Genomic DNA, 19,527 nt, shown 5'->3' with positions numbered 1-19,527 from the left:
GGATGTGGCAACTAGAAGTTGACCGAGTTGTATTGAAGACTAGATTATTTCTGACAGATTTATGATGCGCTATGTCGACTCCCGCTCATCTTTAGACCCGACACATGTACAAATTATCCTGCAATACAATTCTTGGAGTGAGTCTGGGATAGTCTGTACTAGATCAGCTCCTCTGGTGTCAGTATTGGGAGGGTCCAGTAGATGGCAGCACTCGGAAGCTGCTTTCCCTAACCTCCCTCCCCTTCTCCTTCCTTGTCTCCTGCTTCTCTTCTCTCTGATCTGTCCCCAGACTTCCCCCTTCTAGCTCTGTCTGTCTGAAGCTATTAGGGAGAAGCTGAGCAGCTGTGGAGGAGGGCAGGAGAATGGCTGCAGGGCTTTGTGCTCAGCAGGTAGGAGACTGGCAGGAGGTGGGCAGCAGGGGATGCAGTGCCAGGCAATGTCATGCAACCTCTGATACACACATGGTGCATGGAAAGTTCTTCTTCCTGGTTCCCCTCCCTTCACAGGGGCTGGAAATGGTGCTGTGGAGAAGGGCAGGAGAATGGCTGCAGGGCTTTGTGCTGAGCAGGTAGGAGACTGGCAGGAGGTGGGCAGCAGGGGATGCAGTGCTAGGCAATGTCATGCAACCTCTGATACACACATGGTGCATGGAGCAAGCAGACGAGAAAGAAAGTTCTTCTTCCTGGTTCCCCTCCCTTCACAGGGCTGCTGCTCCTGAGCCGGAAATGGTGCAGTGGAGAAGGGCAGGAGAATGGCTGCAGGGCTTTGTGCTCAGCAGGTAGGAGACTGGCAGGAGGTGGGCAGCAGGGGGTGCAGTGCCAGGCAATGTCATGCAACCTCTGATACACACATGGTGCATGGAGCAAGCAGACGAAAAAGAAAGTTCTTCTTCCTGGTTCCCCTCCCTTCACAGGGCTGCTGCTCCTGAGCTGGAAATGGTGCTGTGGAGAAGGGCAGGAGAATGGCTGCAGGGCTTTGTGCTCAGCAGGTAGGAGACTGGCAGGAGGTGGGCAGCAGGGGATGCAGTGCCAGGCAATGTCATGCAACCTCTGATACACACATTGTGCATGGAGCAAGCAGACGAAAAAGAAAGTTCTTCTTCCTGGTTCCCCTCCCTTCACAGGGGCTGGAAATGGTGCTGTGGAGAAGGGCAGGAGAATGGCTGCAGGGCTTTGTGCTCAGCAGGTAGGAGACTGGCAGGAGGTGGGCAGCAGGGGATGCAGTGCCAGGCAATGTCATGCAACCTCTGATACACACATGGTGCATGGAGCAAGCAGACCAAAAAGAAAGTTCTTCTTCCTGGTTCCCCTCCCTTCACAGGGCTGCTGCTCCTGAGCCAGCAAAGAGGGAGCCAGGGCAGGAGAATGGCTGCAGGGCTTTGTGCTCAGCAGGTAGGAGACTGGCAGGAGGTGGGCAGCAGGGGATGCAGTGCCAGGCAATGTCATGCAACCTCTGATACACACATGGTGCATGGAGTTCTTCTTCCTGGTTCCCCTCCCTTCACAGGGCTGCTGCTCTTGAGCCAGGAAAGAGGGAGCCAGGGCAGGAGAATGGCTGCAGGGCTTTGTGCTCAGCAGGTAGGAGACTGGCAGGAGGTGGGCAGCAGGGGATGCAGTGCCAGGCAATGTCATGCAACCTCTGATACACTCATGGTGCATGGAGCAAGCAGACGAAAAAGAAAGTTCTTCTTCCTGGTTCCCCTCCCTTCACAGGGCTGCTGCTCCTGAGCCAGCAAAGAGGGAGCCAGGGCTGGGAATCGTGCTGTGGAGAAGGGCAGGAGAATGGCTGCAGGGCTTTGTGCTCAGCAGGTAGGAGACTGGCAGGAGGTGTGCAGCAGGGGATGCAGTGCCAGGCAATGTCATGCAACCTCTGATTCACACATGGTGCATGGAGCAAGCAGACAAAAAAGAAAGTTCTTCTTCCTGGTTCCCCTCCCTTCACAGGGCTGCTGCTTCTGAGCTGGGGCTGTGGCTGCAGGGCTTTGTGCTCAGCAGGTAGGAGACTGGCAAGAGGTGGGCAGCAGGGGATGCAGTGCCAGGCAATGTCATGCAACCTCTGATACACACATGGTGCATGGAGCAAGCAGACGAAAAAGAAAGTTCTTCTTCCTGGTTCCCCTCCCTTCACAGGGGCTGGAAATGGTGCTGTGGAGAAGGGCAGGAGAATGGCTGCAGGGCTTTGTGCTCAGCAGGTAGGAGACTGGCAGGAGGTGGGCAGCAGGGGATGCAGTGCCAGGCAATGTCATGCAACCTCTGATACACACATGGTGCATGGAGCAAGCAGACGAAAAAGAAAGTTCTTCTTCCTGGTTCCCCTCCCTTCACAGGGGCTGGAAATGGTGCTGTGGAGAAGGGCAGGAGAATGGCTGCAGGGCTTTGTGCTCAGCAGGTAGGAGACTGGCAGGAGGTGGGCAGCAGGGGATGCAGTGCCAGGCAATGTCATGCAACCTCTGATACACACATCGTGCATGGAGCAAGCAGACGAAAAAGAAAGTTCTTCTTCCTGGTTCCCCTCCCTTCACAGGGGCTGGAAATGGTGCTGTGGAGAAGGGCAGGAGAATGGCTGCAGGGCTTTGTGCTCAGCAGGTAGGAGACTGGCAGGAGGTGGGCAGCAGGGGATGCAGTGCCAGGTAATGTCAGGCAGCCTCTGATACACAAGCAGAATAAAAAATGAGCCTGGCACTGCTCAGTCAGTTCCTGGGGCTCCAGAACAGAAAGTTCTGCTCTTTATATTCCCTGCAGCCCCTCAGGGCTTTATGACAATGACAGCTTCAGCTTCCTGTGATCTCTTTCAATTCACTTTCCTTCCTCCTGCTTCCCCCCTCCCTTTTTGATCTCCACTCTGCAGCCCTTCTCAATTTCTCCTGCCTCTCCTCTTCCTGCTCTGTCTCCAGCCCTTCTTCTGATCTTCTGCTTCCCTCTTTCCCAGATCTATCCTCAGCCTCATATTTGGATCTCAGATCAGAACAAAGAAAGGTTTGAGAGGTTTGCATTTTCATAATTGTAAAATAAAGTTTAAAGGTTCAAAATTCCAAACAGGTGGGTCTAATCTAGCTGGCCTAAATGAGCATTTAAAACAATGCTCACCACCTCTGGCTGAATATTGATCCGTAAATCTTTTTGTACTTCTCATCAGCAACAGACGAATCCAGAAATCTGTGGGTTATGTCTTTAACGCCTCCTTACTGAGTGCTCCTAGATTCGGGGTCTGACCTGGTTGGACCCTCCTGAAGACAGTCTCCGTCTGTCCCTTACTTAGCGTTCAGTGACTTTACCTGGGGAAGAAAAGTGCTGATGGGGTGGGATTACCCTCTTCTCTCCCCCCAGGAACAATAATAACACAATGCTGTGAACAGGGCTGGCTAATAAATTAAACAAGCTTTGTTTAACTATTTACACAAATCTATGCATATATACTTATATTCAGTTTTTAAACACAAACAGTCTTTACTCTTAACTGCTTTGAGCAAGCACCAACAAATCAAATCAAATGTATTGACACTTAACTTTTTAAACCACATACTATTTCAATTATACCCTTGGGCTCAGGTATTCAGAGTCAATGATTCATGCCCAGATGATCGAAAACCCTGTGCTGTTCCAAACAACGCTCTAAAAATAGCGATGGAACAGCGCGGGGCTTTACCATCCCTTATGATCAGAGATAATAGCATGTAAATTTACGTGTGCTATTATCTCTGAACATAGGCTAAAGTGCGGGAGGATTGTGCCTGAGCGTCCTCCTGCACTTGTTTGACAGGTCCGGATTGTGAAAAGCCCAGACCTGTCAAACACATGGGCTGGAGGTCCATGGGACCACCAGACCCCAAACAGCAAGGTCCTGGTGGCCTAGTGCCCCCGCCAACTCCCCACTCCAAGCCACGACATGGACTTCCAGTCCCTCTGACACCCCCCCCCCAACACAAGTTCATGGGGGCTGGAGACCCCCTAAGCCCTCTTGCATCCCTCCCAAAAAGCCCTGGTGGCCCACTGGGCTGCAAATCAACCCCCCCCCCCCCCCCCCCCAAGGCTTCCTGGGCATTTTGGGCCCATCTGAGGGGTAAGCCAGAGCGCTTTCTGTTAGACAACGTCTCAGCAGTGACTTACATCAATAGACAAGGCGGTGTCCACAGTGCTCCACTGGCAGAGGAGGCTCGTTGTCTTCTTCTCTGGGCGGAAAGGAATTTTCAACTCATCCCTGCAACACACAATGTGGGGGCCGTGAATGTCCAGGCGGACTTCTTCAGCTGCTACGATTTGGAACCAGCAGAGAAGGAGCCTTGGCCCCTCGCGGAGCTTGTTTACATCTTCCCTCCATGGCCTTTGAAAGAGCAAGTGATTCACCAAGCCGGGTGGCACAAAGGCCTGGTGGTTTTGATTGTGCTAGATTGGCCCTGGAGGCCTTGGTACGTGGACCTGGTGCGTCAGATGGCGGACAAGCCACTTCATATTCTGTCCGATCCAGACCTGCTTTCACAGAGTCTGATCCACATGGACAATGTCTCTCGCTTTGGTCTTACGGCCTGCTCTTGAGAGGTCGAAACTGAGGAAGAAGGGTCATTTGGAATCTGTTCTTGCTACACTGTTGCAGGCCAGAAAGCATTCTACTTCGATGGATTATGCCAGGCTTTGGAGTGCGTTTGAGGCTTGGTGCTTGCAGAGGGCTTGTCTTTTTTTCAAGATGGCTTTTCCAAAGACATAAGTACATAAGAATTGTCATACTGGGACAGACCAAAGGTCCATCGAGCCCAGCATCCTGTCAACAACAGTGGGCAATCCAGGTCACAAATACCTGGCAAGATCCCAAAAAAGTACAAAACATTTTATGCTGCTTATCCCAAAAATAAGCAGTGGAGTTTCCCCAAGTCCATTTTAGTAATAGTAGATGGACTTTTCCTTTAGGAAGCTATCCAGACCTTTTTAAAACCCCGCTAAGCTAACCGCCTTTACCACAACAAATTCCAGAGTTTAATTACACTTTGAGGGAAGAACAATTTTCTCTGATTCTTAAAATTTACTACTTTGTAGCTTCATTGAATTCCCCCTAGTCCTAGTATTTATGGAAAGAGTAAACAGACGCTTCACGTCTACCCGTTCCACTCCACTCCTTATTTTATAGACCTCTATCATATCTCCCCTCAGCCGTCTTTTCTCCAAGCTGAAGTGCCGTAGCCGCTTTAGCCTTTCCTCATAGGGAAGTCGTCCCATCTCCTTTATCATTTTCGTCGCCCTTCTTCACCTTTCTAATTCCACTATATCTTTTTTGAGATGCGGCGACCAGAATTGAACACAATATTCGAGGTGCGGTCGTACCATGGAGCGATACAAAGGCATAATAACGTCCTCATTTTTGTTGATGTAAGATTGTAAGCTCTTTTGAGCAGGGAATGTCTTTTCTTCGTGTTCAATTGTGAAGCGCTGCGTACGACTGGTAGCGCTACAGAAATGATTTGTAGTAGTAGTGGTAGTAGGTTTCCATTCCTTTCCTGTTAATACCTAACATTCTATTTGCTTTCTTAGCCGCTGCAGCACACTGAGCAGAAGGTTTCAACGTATCATCAACAACGACACCTAGATCCCTTTCTTGGTCCATGACTCCTAACGTGGAACATTGCATTACGTAGCAATAATTTGGGTTTCTCTTTAAGACATGCATCACTTTGCACTTTCTCACATTATTTATTTATTTGTTGCATTTGTATCCCCCATTTTCCCTCCTATTTGCAGGCTCAATGTGGCTTACATAATGCCGTAATGGCGATTGCCATTTCTGGATTGAGAAATACAAAATGGTGTTAAGTAACAGAGTAGGTTAAGCAATCAGGTGTAGTGAGTTCATTTCTGGCATGAGAAATAGAGTGGTATTGCTATAGAGTTCATGAGTGACAGGGAAAGTTAAGCAATCAGACACGTTAAATTTGCTGCGGGTTCAGGTGGCTGCATTAGCGTGTTTTCGCGGCAGATTGCAAAACACTTCCCTGGCGGTGCATCCAGATGTTGTACTTTTCTTGAAAGGGGTCAACCGTTTAAGGCCTCCATTACGGCTGAAAAACAACAGAGAGAGTCCAAATCTCTCGCAAAAACACACAAGGAAACATCAAGTCAAGTGCTTATGGGATAAACCGATCTGGACAGGACTCAGAGTAAGAAGCTTAGCTGCTTTGCATAGTTCTGCTCAATCTCTATTCTCTCTTTTACAAGTTTGGCATATCTTTCCAAGAAGTCAATACTCCACTGGGTGTGTTTCTCCAGGTTATCGAACTGATCCCCCCCACCCCCCTAGAGGAACATCTGACATCCCTCAACCAATCAGCTAGCTGGGGTATTGACTTCTTGGAAAGATATCCCATAAGCACTTTCGATTGGATTATCTGTATTTGCCAATTTGAAGACCCCTGAAGAAGGCCTTTCGGCCGAAACACCGTGTAGGGTCCCAATAAATTATTTTTGGCTATTAACATCTGTGACTTCAGTCTGGTCCTTCTGGATATCTTCCGCTTGACTTGTTGTCTCCTTTACGGCTGAACATTTCCTTCTTGGAACTGGGTAACTTGGCAGCTCTGTTCAAACATAGGCAAGAGTTCATCTCACAAAGTTCTAGTGGGAGGGGAAAGTAAATGCTTTCCTGCCACAAGTCAAGAGAAAAGCTTTTCTGGACTCAGAATTTAATCTGTCTCTTCTAAGAGCAAAGGTACTTCTCATTCAGATTAACCCCTAAAAAGGTACAGGATCAAGGGCTGGCTCTAATTCTAATGTTTGGGGAGGTCATTCCCCATTTGCTCCGGTTGTCATCTGGTGAGTTGGGGCACCTTTTTGAGGCTTGGTAGTGAAAATAAAAGGACCAAGTAAACCCAGCGAAATACTGATTAACGCTGCTTTTTTTTCCATTATCCGTGAAAGCTGGCCATCTGGTAGCCACACCCATGCCCACCCATGTCCCGCCTTCGCTATGCTGCCGACACGGCCCCTTGAACTTTTGTCGGCTTGGCGACGGGAAAGCGGCGATGATGTCAAAAAAACAGCTTTCGATTATACGGATTTCGCCCATTTTGAGAGATCGCCGACCATCTCCCAATTTATGTTGGAAGATGCCCGGCGATCACTTTCGAAAATAAGCCTGATAGTAACATAGTAAATGATGGCAGATAAAAACCTGTACGGTCCATCCAGTCTGCCCAACAAGATAAACTTGTCCTTGCCTTTCTCAGGGCACAGACCATAAAAGTCTGCCCAGCACTATTCTTGTACTAAAAGTTCTGAAGCTAACGTCGAAGCCCCTTAAAATGTACAATCCATCCCATCCATATCTATTCAGTCACGATCAGGGCATAGACCGTAGAAGTCTGCCCAGAACCGGTGTTGCCACCCAATCTCTACTAAGATTCCATGGATCTGTTCCGTCTAAACAGGATTCCTTTGTGTTTATTCCACGCACGTTTGAATTCCATTACCGTTTTCATCTCCACCACCTCCCACGGGAGGGCATTCCACGTATCCACCACCCGCTCCATTAAAAAATACTTCCTGACCTTACTCCTGAGTCTGCCCCCCTTCAACCTCAATTCACGTTCTCTAGTTCTACTGCCTTCCCGTCTCCGGAAAAGGTTTCTTTGCAGATTAATATCTTTCAAATATTTGAACGTCTGTATCAGGTCACCCCTGTTTCTTTGTGCCTATTCTGCCTAGTGATTAGAACAGCCTGCTAAGCACCAGGGCAATGACCCAGGGGTCACCTTTCAAGTGCTGCTGCAGTTTCAGATCATCTTCTCTTTTTGTTTCGTTTTGTTTTTCAATTGTGAGCCCTCCAGGGACAGGAAGAGACCTACTGTAACTTCCCTTACTCCATTAAGCGGAGAACTGCTGAATTGGAGCACCTTTCTTACCTGGATGTACCAAGTACTAGGTCGAAATACAGATGTCCCAAAAGCGGAACCAGGTTGAAGGTGCGGAGGGAGCGAAAGCAGCATGAGAGCGGACTTCCGCCGGCGCCAGCGTGCGTTTTCTATGCAACATGTTGAAAAAACATAGACGCTAGCGCAACTCCGTTTGGGGAGTGGCTGCTCCCCTGGAACCCCCCCAGCTACGCCACTGAGATGTCCATGTTTTTTTAACATGATCACCCGCCCCCCTCCCTTCTGTAATCGGAGTTGGATGTCCATCTTTTGGCCCCTCCCTAGTCTTGCCCAAAGCACGCCCAGACCATGCCCCCTTGCCAAAAGGATGTACACCAGTTTTAGATACTTATATTCTGGTTTTGTAAAATCGGTATTTGGATGTCTAAATGCTAATTTTCAGACATCCAAAATGTGAATCGAGCTTCTATAATAAGTACCATAATGTTAGAGGAGAATAAAGTCAGCGGAACTCTAATGCATTTTGAGCTCTTCCACATGTCACTGAGGACCTCTTTTACTAAGCCACGCTAGCGATTCTTGGCGTGGCAAATGAGAGGAAGCCCATTCAATTCCCGTGGGCTTCCTCTCATTTGCCATGCAGGAATCGCTAGCGTGGCTTAGTAAAAGAAACCCTGAGTTTGTTTCTGGTTTGTGTTTCAGATGCCTGTGACGTTTGAGGATATCACTGTCCATTTCTCCCAGGATCAGTGGGAGTATTTGGATGAAGGGCAGAAGGAGCTTTACAGGGAGGTGATGAAGGAGAATTATGAGACCCTGATCTCACTAGGTAAGGATTGCATTATCTGCGTTTGTAGGACCATTCCAATACCAATTCTTCCATTTGAAGTGGGATCAAGATCATGCAAGAACTATTTTGAAATCTTCTGCTTTAATTTAAGATAAGTATTTCATTTTTTTTTTTAATTTAGGGGTCCTTTTACTAAGGTGCGCTGACAAATGGCCTGGGCTAGTGTAGGCGTGTGTTTTCGACACGCGCAGATCCATTTTTCAGCGCACCTGTAAAAATGCCTTTTTAAAAATTTTGACCGAAAATGGACATGCGGCAAAATAAAAATTGGCACTGTGTATTCCCTCCCTCCCTCCCTTGTCCCTTGGGAGGGGGAAAACACTCCCAGCCTCGTGGACTGGAAAATAAGAGAGTGAACCAGACTTAGATAGGCGCACCAGTAAAGAAGGTTTATTGGTGTATCACTAAGCCAAATACAAACAGTGGTTCTCATTCTCTGGAGCAGGTTGTCAGCCAGTAACGCCAGACGTGATTACTGAATTACAAAGACTGCTCAGCTCACAGTGTTCCAGACATTACATATATACTGTTAACAAGTTTTGCTTTCCCAGAAATCATGTGATTTTTCCCAAACTAGAATCAGAAAGTAGCCTATGCCATATATGGGTATTCCTGTATTATATCACTCTCTCCTGATGTGTTTGCATGTGAACAGTCGTTGGCCATTGGCTAATTACTTATCTGTATAGTGTGCAGTTAGTCACAAAGCAAAAAATAGAATTGAATTGAATTGAATTGAATACATAGAACAATAACCTTGTGTCCTCCCTCTGTCTATCTCCCCAAATGAAACATTCTGGACATGTTAGGCTCACACTGTGTCCTCAGCCTGTCAGCAACTGCCAAGGTTACCTTATATGAAAGGCATGATCTCAGCTCCTGAGAAAAGCACTGTATGTTGCAAAGATGCTAACTTGTTAGGCCAACTTGTGAGAACCAAACTGAGGCCTTAGTACAGGCCTTAGCCCTTAGTAATAGGCCTAACATAGGAAGGCATATACAGCACGCATCCATTTTGGGTCTGAGACCTTACCACCACCCATTGACTTAGCGGTAAGGTCTCATGCATTAACCGGGCGGTAAAGGTCTATGCACGTAGAATGCCTTTTACCGCCTGGTAGTGCCGCGTGCCAGAAAATAAAAAGCAATTCCAGAATGGCGTGCGTTGGGCATGCATAGCTGCCTAGGCTTTATGATAAAGAACAATGGTGCTATGATGGAATTTCTTTACCTATCCTGTGCAGGATAGGCACAAAGATTCTAAGCACTATAATTATTTTCAAATTATTATATAAGAAGTTAGTAAGTACAATGAATGCCTTTTCTGAATCTCTGACTGGCATAAAAAAGGAGTTTACAGCTCAAACTATAAAGCTCAATCAAGATGTAAAAAAATTACAAGATTTATCTTCAGAAATGATAAAAGATAAAATTATAATAACAAGAAAGATTGATCAAATTGAAAACTATAATCAAAGACTTAATTTGAGGATTCTGAATTTTCCAAGAGAGAAAGGAGTAACACCGTTGGATGCCTTTAAAAAATATGTAATTGAAATTTTGAAATATACCCCAGAAACATTACCTCCAGTCAATAAAATTTACTATATAATGAATAAGATCTCCTTGGAAGCAGGATCCTTAACTGATAAACCTGCAAGTCTAATGGAACAAACAAACTTAAATGTATCTGAACTGTTGGAAGCTACTATTTCGGATCAATCAGAAAGAATGACTTTAATGGTTCAATTCGTTTTCTTGCAAGATGTTGAAGCTATAAAAAGACTGTACTTTCGCCGAATAAATGACTTGTTTTACGGTAGAACAGTACGTATATTCCAGGATGTAACGAAACAAACGCAGGATATTAGGAAATCTTTTTTGAGCATGAGGAAAGAGACCCAGGAATTGGGAGCCTCTTTCTTCTTGAATTACCCAAGCAAATGTGTGGTGAAACGTCAAGGTTTAAAATATATATTTTTCCAGCCAGAGCAGTTAAGAGTATTCATTGACTCTAGGAAGTTATGATTTTTCTACATTCTAACTAATGTGTAAGTTGTAAGAAATTAAGGAAGAATGATACGTGCGAAGTCTGTTCTTTAGTTGTATTTACTTATATTTTTCCCCATTTATTCTTAGTAACGCCTTGGCTTTGTTCTTACTTTGTGATATAAAAAAGGCATTAATGTATCTTCGTAAGATGAATGTGATAATTTTATAATATTCAGTCTGATTTACTTAGCAAGTTTGTCTTATATTGTAAAGTTTGGAAAGTATAAATAAATAAAAATTATTATATAAGAAGTTAAGTGATGGATTAATATTATCTTCATTTATTAAAGTTTAAACTGCGTTTTAATACAAGTAATTTGAGACATTTCCTGTACCTCCTTTAGTCCAGAAACTTCCAGATATGATCACACCCTCCTGCGCTGATAAATAAAAACTCTTTTCAGCGCGGGATTAGCGCACACTGAATGGCACAGTACCGTAGGACACCTCAGTGCGTCCTCCGGCAGTGCTTTTTGTGCTCGCACCTATTGTGACTTAAAAAGGACCCTTTATAAATTAAAAGAAATCCATGCTGTGTTGGTTGAAGGTAATATCTGAAATAGCAGGCTGGGGTGAGTTATAACGTGTCCCCTTACTATTCACTACACAGTTAATTAGAACTGTAAGGGGGGGGGTTGTGAAAGGATGACTGTGAGGGGATGATAGAATTTTATAAAAGCATGGGTGGGGTAGACTGGTTAAATCTGGAAGGATTGTTTAACTTTTCAAACAAGTCAAAAAGAACAGGATACTCGGAGGCGTGTTTTCAAAGCACTTGGACTTACAAAATTCCACAGGTTACTGAGGGGCCCTATTACAAAGGTGTGGAAGGGCGTATATGCGTACAGCACGTGACAAGTCGGCACTACTGCCTGGCTAGCCAGTGAGCTGGATGGTAATTCCGAATTTGGTGCGTGCCGAATCCCACGGTAGAAAATAATTTTCTATTTTGTACCGCGGGCCATTTACCTTGCGATAAACAGCAGTTGGCACGCCCTGCATGCTTACCATGCTGGTAGTGTGTGAGACCTTATCGTTAAGTCAGTGGGTGGCAGTAAGGTCTAGGCCAAAAATGGACACACACTGGTTTCAATTTTAGTACACGTCCATTTCCCGGCCCCTTTAAAAAAGGCCCTTTTTCCTAGATGTGGTAAAAAATAGGCAAAAGATGAGCTCTCACTACCGCAGGCCACTTTTTACTGTGGCTTAGTGAAAGGACCCCTTTGTAACTTTATAAGTGTAAGTGCTTTGAAAATGAGCCCCCTTGTAATTGCACCTGGAATATTGTGTTCAATTCTGGTCGCCACATCTCAAACAAGATATAGTGGAATTAGAAAAGGTGCAGAGAAGGGCGACGAAAATGATAAAGGGGATGGGAGGACTTCCCTGTGAGGAAAGGCTAAAGCGGCTGAGGGGAGATATGATAGAGGTCTATAAAATAATGAGTGGAGTTAAACGGGTAGATGTGAAAAGTCTGTTTACGCTTTCCAAAAATATTAGGACTAGGGGGCATGCGATGAAGCTACAATGTAAATTTAAAACGAATCAGAGAAATTTTTTCTTCACTCAACGTGTAATTAAACTCTGGAATTCGTTGCCAGAGAATGTGGTAAAGGCAGTTAACTTAGCGGAGTTTAAAAAAGGTTTGGACGGCTTTCTAAAGGAACAGTCCATAGACCGTTATTAAATGGACTTGGGGAAAATCCACTATTTCTGGAATAAGCAGTATAAAATGTTTTGTACATTTTTCGGATCTTGCCGGGTATTTGTGACCTGGATTTGCCACTGTTGGAAACAGGATGCTGGGCTTGATGGACCTTTGGTCTTTCCCAGTATAGCGGGGGGAAGAGGGGTTGGTGGTTGAGAGGCTAGGATGGGGGAGGGCAGACTTATACGGGGTCTGTGCCAGAGCCGGTGATGGGAGGCGGGACTGGTGGTTGGGAGGCGGGAAATACTGCTGTACAGACTTATACGGTCTGTGCCCTGAAAAAGACAGGTACAAATCAAGGTAAGGTATACACATATGAGTTTATCGTGGGCAGACTAGATGGACCGTGCAGGTCTTTTTCTGCCGTCATCTACTATGTTACTATGTTACTATGTTACTTGTCTATGGAACTTTGTAAGATTCAGGGGCCCTTTTACTAAGGTGAACTGAAAAATGGCCTGTGCAGGTGTTGTGCGTCTCCAATACACATGCCAAGTCCATTTTTCAGCGTGCCTGTAAAAAAGGCCTTTTTTTGTGACAGAAAATGGACGTGCGTCCATTTTGGGCCTAACACCTTACTGCCACCCATTGACTTAGCGGTAAGGTCTCACGCGTTAACTGGGCGGTAATCGGCAGCGTACACTGCCGATTACCACCCAGTTAGCACCACGCAGTAGAAAATAGGAAATATTTTCTGCCGCGCATTTAGTACACGTGTCAAAAACAGAATCACAGCCCAGGGCACAGGTAGCTGGGGTAGTTTTAATTTGACGCACGTAGGCACCTACCCGCCTTAGTAAAAGGGCCCTTAAGTTCTTTGAAAACGAGCCCCTCCATGAAGCAAGCGGCCAGCAGACTGAAACCAAAACAAATCGTTGATAGGTTGTTGTCTGTGCAGCACATAATTTAGCTGTGGGATCTGTTGCCAGAGAAAGTCCATAAAAATCCTATATAATAAAACTCACCCTCAACGTTCTGAGGACACTGACGTCAGTGTCACTTCCTGCGGGCACTTCCTTCGGGTTCGAAGGGTATGTGGTGGTGAAGCCACCAAAATCACTGTGTCTGGGCCCCGCCCTCGCGTCAAACGTGATGACGTCGAGGGCGGAGCAATGGCATCAAAGATCGAGGGCGGAGCAATGGCGTCAGTGGATGAAGGTGGCGTGCGTTGACGAGGTGCGGAGCAATGCCAGTCAGTGGCTTCACAACGCCGAAGGGGTGGGTAGGGAGGGGGGGTTCGGGAGGAAAACCTTGCTAGCGCCTGTTTCATTTGCTCCAGAAACGGGCATGTTTTACTAGTGTATTAATAAGCAGTGTCGTACCAAGGGGGTGGGGGCGGTCCACCCCGGGTGCACACCGCTGGGGGGGGGGTGCCGCGCGCCTGTTGGCTCAGAGTCCGCTCGTTCCCTCCCTGCTGTTCCCTCTGTGCGGAACAGGTTACTTCCTGTTCCGGGGCAGAGGGAGCAGCAGGGAGGGAACGAGTGGACTCGGAGCCAACAGGCGCGTGGCCCCCCCCCCAGCAGGTAAAAATGCACCTGGGGGGGGATCGCGCTGCACCCGGGGGGGGGGCATATTGGCGATCCGCCTCGGGTGTCAACCAGGCTAGGAACACCACTGTTAATAAGATAGACTGGAGAGAGCCATTTGCTCATTTCTGTAAATGCCCAATGAGAAATAGATCTTCTGTTCAGGATCTGCTGAGCACTTTTGACCCAGATTGGCCACTCTGGGAGATAAGATGCTGAACTCAGTTGAGTTTGGCACAGCAAAATTACAAAAGGGTTCTCTGACGGTATTTTGTAAGCCACATTGAGCCTGCTAATATGTGGGAAAATGCAGGATACAAATATTACAAATAAATAAATTATTATTTGTTACATTTATATCCCACATTTTCCCACCTATTTGTAGGCTCAATGTGGCTTACATAGTACTGGAGAGGCGTTACAGACTCCGGTGTAAACAAATACAAAGTGATGTTGTGGTAAGATAAAGTTCATGTGGCACAGCCACACTAGGGAATTATTGAAGTCATAAAGCAGTTCTTCTCCTGTGATAATACCCAGTGTTAATTTTCTTTTTTTTAATCTAGAAAAAGATAATCCCAGAAACAGTAATACAGAGATACATCACTGGAAGCTCAGTGAGAAGCCTGAAGAGGAAAAGAGGTTATCACAAAAAGAAGTGACGTATTCCTGTTGTGACTGGGGAGAAAAAGGAAAAAATCAGTGGATCTCAGAAAATAAACAGAGAAAAAATTCAACAGGAGACTCAGCTGTGCGTGAGCACACTACCGGTAATATTGTACCTACCGGGAAAGAGCAGAGACACCAAACAAGAGATGAAAGATGCTTATGTGATGTTTGTGAGCTATTCTTCAGTGAATGTGTAACTCTGAAATCATGGCAAGGATCCGACTCTGAGGAGATATTATCTAAATGTAGAGACTGCGGAGAAACCTTCGGTCAAAAAGGAGAACTAGAGCAACAACAGAAAACATGCTTAAAAGAGACACGTCTCACACGTTGTGAGTGTGGGAAAGGTTTCAATAGGAAAAAGGAGCTAATGCAACACCAGAAAAATAATAAAGAATCTATAATGTATTCAAGTACAGAATATATTGAAACCACTAACTTAAGTCAAAAGGATTCTCTCACAAAGCACCAGAAAATAAGACACAAAGGCGTGAAATCATTTACATGTACTGAATGTGGTAAAAGCTTTGGTCACAAGGCCAACCTCAAAGTGCACCAGAAAATCCATGCTGCAAGGAAACCATTTACATGTACTGAGTGTGATAAAGGTTTCATTCAGAAAGGGGACCTCACAAATCACTGGAGAACGCACATGGGAGTAAAACCCTTTACCTGTACTAAATGTAGTAAAAGTTTCAGGTGGAAGACAGACCTGAGAAAGCACCAGAGAATCCACACAGGGGTGAAACCATTTACATGTACTGAGTGTGGTAAGAGTTTCTTTTGGAAGCAAGACCTGACAAAGCATCAGAAAAGCCACACAGGAGTTAAACAATTTACATGTACTGAGTGTGATAAGAGTTTCAGTCACAAAGCTTACCTCACAATGCACCAGAGAATTCACACTGGAGAAAAACCATATAAATGTCCTGAGTGTGGTATACAATTCCGTCAGCAGGGAACACTTATTATACACCAGAGAATACACACAGACCTGAAGCCATTTCCATGTACCGAGTGTGGTAAAAGTTTCAGGTGGAAGGCAGATCTGACAAAGCATCAGAAAATCCACACAGGAGTTAAACAATGTACGTGTACTGAGTGTGGTAAGAACTTCAGTTGTAAAGCTTACCTCACAAGACACCAGAGAATTCATACTGGAGAGAAACCATTTCCATGTAGTGAGTGTGGTATACAGTTCCATCAGCATCAAGCGCTCATTACACACCAGAGAATACACACAGGACTGAAACCATTTCCATGTGCAGAGTGTGGTAAAAGCTTCAGAAGGAAGGCAAACCTGACACAACATGAGAGAATCCATACAGGCATGAAACCGTTTACATGTACTGAATGTGGTAAGAGCTTTTTTTGGAAGCGAGGCCTGACAAAGCATCAGAAAATCCACACAGGAGTTAAACAATTTATGTGAACTGAGTGTGGTATACAATTCCGTCAGCAGGGAACTCTCATTATACAGCAGAGTATACACACTTGAGTGAAACCATTTATATGTACTGGGTGTGGTAATAACTTAAATCAAAAGAAATAACTCACATGACATCAGAGAATACACACTAGGGAGAGGGAAGATCCTCAAGTACCAAGAAATACAGTCCAAGACTAGGAAGATGTGGCAGAAAGATACAAAAATATTTCCTATCATTTTGAGTGTCACAGGCTTGATTAAAAAGAACTTCCAAGCACACCCTAATAAGTTGACTCTAGATGATACATCTTATGAACTCCAGAAAGAAGCTCTTTTTGGCACAATGCAAGTACTATGGCTTGTGTTAGCAGTAAATTTGAGAAACTGAGGTCATAAGCCACATGCCCTGGCTTAGGAGTGAAGGTCATTCTTGTCATGGTGTGTGCAAAACTAATCAACTTAGAGAAATTGTCCTCGTGTGAAACTAGTTACTTGTTCTGAGTGTGATAATAGCTTCACTCTGAGTACATTTCTCACAAAACAGAAAAGAATCCAACAGAAAAGAATCCACAAATGACTGAAACCATATCCATGTACTGAGCGTGGTAAAAACTTCAGTTGGAAGGCATACCTCACAATGCACCAGATAATCCACACAGGATTGAAAACATTTATACGTACTCAGTGTAGAAAAAGCCTTATTCATGAAACACATTTTACAAACTACCAGAAAATCCACATGAGAGTGAAGCCATTTATCTTTGAGTGTAGTAAATATTTCAGCTCAAGGCATCTCACAATGCACTGAAGAATCCACTTGAGTGAAACCATATACTTTTACTGAGTGTGATAAAAGGGCAGAAGGCAAAATCTCAAAGTTCACCAGAGAATACATTTGGGAATGAAATCATTTACTTGTACTACGTTTCATAATATGCACCAGAGAATAGGGATTCATCACATATGATTCAGACTTTGGAAGATACATTACTGGTCCTGAGATCTTACTTGTTGTTTTTGATACTGAGTCTTTGTACGCTAATATGCATTGAGCCAAATTGACAAATTAAAGAATAGTAAATCACCTGTACTGGATGGTATGTACCCCAGGCTACTCAAAGAATTCAAACATTAAATTGCTGATCTGCTGTTAGTGATCTGTAACCCGTTCTTAAAATCATCCATACTACCTGAAGATTAGAAAGTGGCCAATGTAATGCTAATTTTTAAAAATGGTTCCAGGGTTGATCCATGAAATTACAGGTCAGTAAGCCTAATGTTAGTGCTGGACAAAATAGTGGAAATTATTATAAAGAATAAAATCACTGAACACATAGACAAATTGCATTAATTTCATTATTAAACCAAGTTCAGCATTGTTCTAATTTTGGGGGATCTTTATTAGATGTTATATATGATCTATTGGTTCATTGGGAATTTTGGGTAGTTTGTAAAGCAGCATTATTGCACACGTGATCTTTGAGATCATTTGTAATACTTGGTAGCAATAATGAAACTGATGGAATTTTCACATAGCAGGCACCAAACAGATTTATTTTCCACTGAAAATAATTAACTTGGTATGAACTTGGCAGCTAATAGTGTGCTGCTTACAATTACATCCAAACAGACTTTAAGTAGATATAAATATAAATAACAGAACTGGCACACTTAGACTGATGCTGAACTTCTGCATGAAGGTAACTCTTCCTTCATTATTCAATACCTCTCTTTTAAATAGTAGTAATAAAAAATATCAAGTGCGTTTTTATAATATACCACTGCATTCCACACAACAAAAGGAGCATGTTCTCACATACCATCTTTGTCTTTTGATCTAAGCACAGGAAAAAAAATATTTCAAATGCTCAGGTTTCAACATAAGTTTTTAAAAAATCTTTGTAGTTTAAAATAAAACTCTGAATGTTCACCTGATTCTCATAACACAATCTCTGTTTTGGTGGCTCTTTACTAGGTGACAACATCTCTGCATGAATACAATGCCTGCTAGGGTGTCCCTATAACCAGCCCCTCGAAATGACACACTGCTTACGATTTAGAGGTAATTACTACTCTAACCGATGAAAGGTTATTCAGTTCTGATCGTTTCTCTGTGCACATCCATATGCTGCACAAGCCAGCATGTTTCTGTGACTGAGATTATCAATAGAAATCAAACAAAATAAAACATGGAAAAGAAAATAAGATGATACCTTTTTTATTGGACATAACTTAATACATTTCTTGTATTAAGTTATGTCCAATAAAAAAGGTATCATCTTATTTTCTTTTCCATGTTTTATTTTGTTTGATTTCTATTGATAACCTTAACAGTGGACTAACACGGCTACCACACTCCTCTACTTGTGACTGAGATGAAAGAAAAATGCTGCCAATAAGCATTTGACAGAGGATAGTTTGTTTGGGTGTCACCAATATGGCAGCTGCGTGGTGGGGCCAGATTCAACTTTTTGATGTCATGCTGTCCTGTCATTAAACCTCCTTGCTTTGAACATTGTAACATTTACCGGAGGGGGATGGGTGCAACAGCTCCTCCTGCATGTCAATGGGGACCGACAGACAGCATGCTGGGAACTCTTTTACACATTATTTAACTTACTGTAAGCCACATTGAGCCTGCACGAGTGGGAAAATGTGGGATATAAGCAACAAATAAATAAATAAATAAATTATGAGCGGATTAATTCAATGAAGGGATTAAAGCTTGTGGGATCCATGATGCACACACACTGAATGGAGAAAGTTGGATCAGAATAAGGGAATTGGAAAATCTTCTCCCCACGAGTTTAGAGAAGGGGAAGATTGGTGGCATGGTTGGAATTCCACTGTGGGGTTTGGTCCTGTGTTCACTTTTGATGGATGGTCTTAGCTTCTGGTTAAGCTGGGAGACAGCCCCCTAGAGGGGAAGTCCTGTTGCTGAAATTCTGAACCCCAGCAGCTGGAGTACTCTTCTTTGAACCTTTTCTAATTCCGCTATATCTTTTTTAAAGATACATTAACCAGAACTGAACACAATAATCAAGATGAGGTCGCACCATGGAGCAATGCAGGTTGTGGGCCTTTGATCCTCATTGTAGTGGTCTTTTACCCATTCATGGGAATTTGGCCTTTTCTCCAGGCACAGACAATCTTTGGCTGTTGAGACGGGTGGAGAGGGGGTTTACTACTTTACATCAGTTTCTCTTGCCTGATGGTACTTTGCGGGATCCAAATATTCTTTTTTCCGCGATGCTGGATTTCGCTGATCAGTAAGCTTTTCAGCAGCTTTCTCATTATGTTTATTTATTTATTATTGTTGCATTTGTATCCCACATTTTCCCACCTCTTTGCAGGCTCAATGTGGCTTACAATGTACCGTAAAAGTGTTTGCCCAGTCCGGTAAGGAACAAATACAGTGTGATGTATGGTAGGATAAGGTTC

The 19,527-nt window shown here is 44.4% G+C and overlaps 2 protein-coding genes across 2 annotated transcripts in view; both read left to right on the top strand.

Moving 5' to 3' along the window:
* The window catches only part of LOC115462937 (zinc finger protein Xfin-like), a 117,252-nt gene that overhangs the window by 73,506 nt on the left and 24,219 nt on the right, over positions 1–19,527 (top strand). Inside the window, exon 8 of the mRNA XM_030193074.1 lies at positions 14,602–15,315. Coding sequence (XP_030048934.1) covers positions 14,602–15,315 — 714 coding nt within the window. The remainder of the gene's footprint in view (positions 1–14,601; positions 15,316–19,527) is intronic.
* LOC115464319 (gastrula zinc finger protein XlCGF57.1-like) lies at positions 309–17,927 on the top strand. The gene is made up of 3 exons (XM_030194711.1): positions 309–389; positions 8,555–8,681; positions 14,555–17,927. The coding sequence occupies exons 1-3, from the start codon at positions 363–365 to the stop codon at positions 16,087–16,089; spliced, it is 1,689 nt and encodes a 562-aa protein (XP_030050571.1). The 5' UTR covers positions 309–362; the 3' UTR covers positions 16,090–17,927.

The sequence above is a fragment of the Microcaecilia unicolor genome, chromosome 1 (assembly GCF_901765095.1).
Source record: "Microcaecilia unicolor chromosome 1, aMicUni1.1, whole genome shotgun sequence".
NCBI classification, from domain to species: domain Eukaryota; kingdom Metazoa; phylum Chordata; class Amphibia; order Gymnophiona; family Siphonopidae; genus Microcaecilia; species Microcaecilia unicolor.
Note: the sequence above shows the minus strand (reverse complement) of the source record. Positions and strands in the feature narration are given on the sequence as shown.

Coding starts and splice junctions, on each gene's coding strand:
- LOC115464319 (XM_030194711.1), top strand. CDS start 363: ATGGCTGCAGGGCTTTGTGCTCAGCAG. Junction 390..8,554: donor CAGGGCTTTGTGCTCAGCAG/GTAGGAGACTGG, acceptor TTTGTGTTTCAG/ATGCCTGTGACGTTTGAGGA. Junction 8,682..14,554: donor TGAGACCCTGATCTCACTAG/GTAAGGATTGCA, acceptor TTTTTAATCTAG/AAAAAGATAATCCCAGAAAC.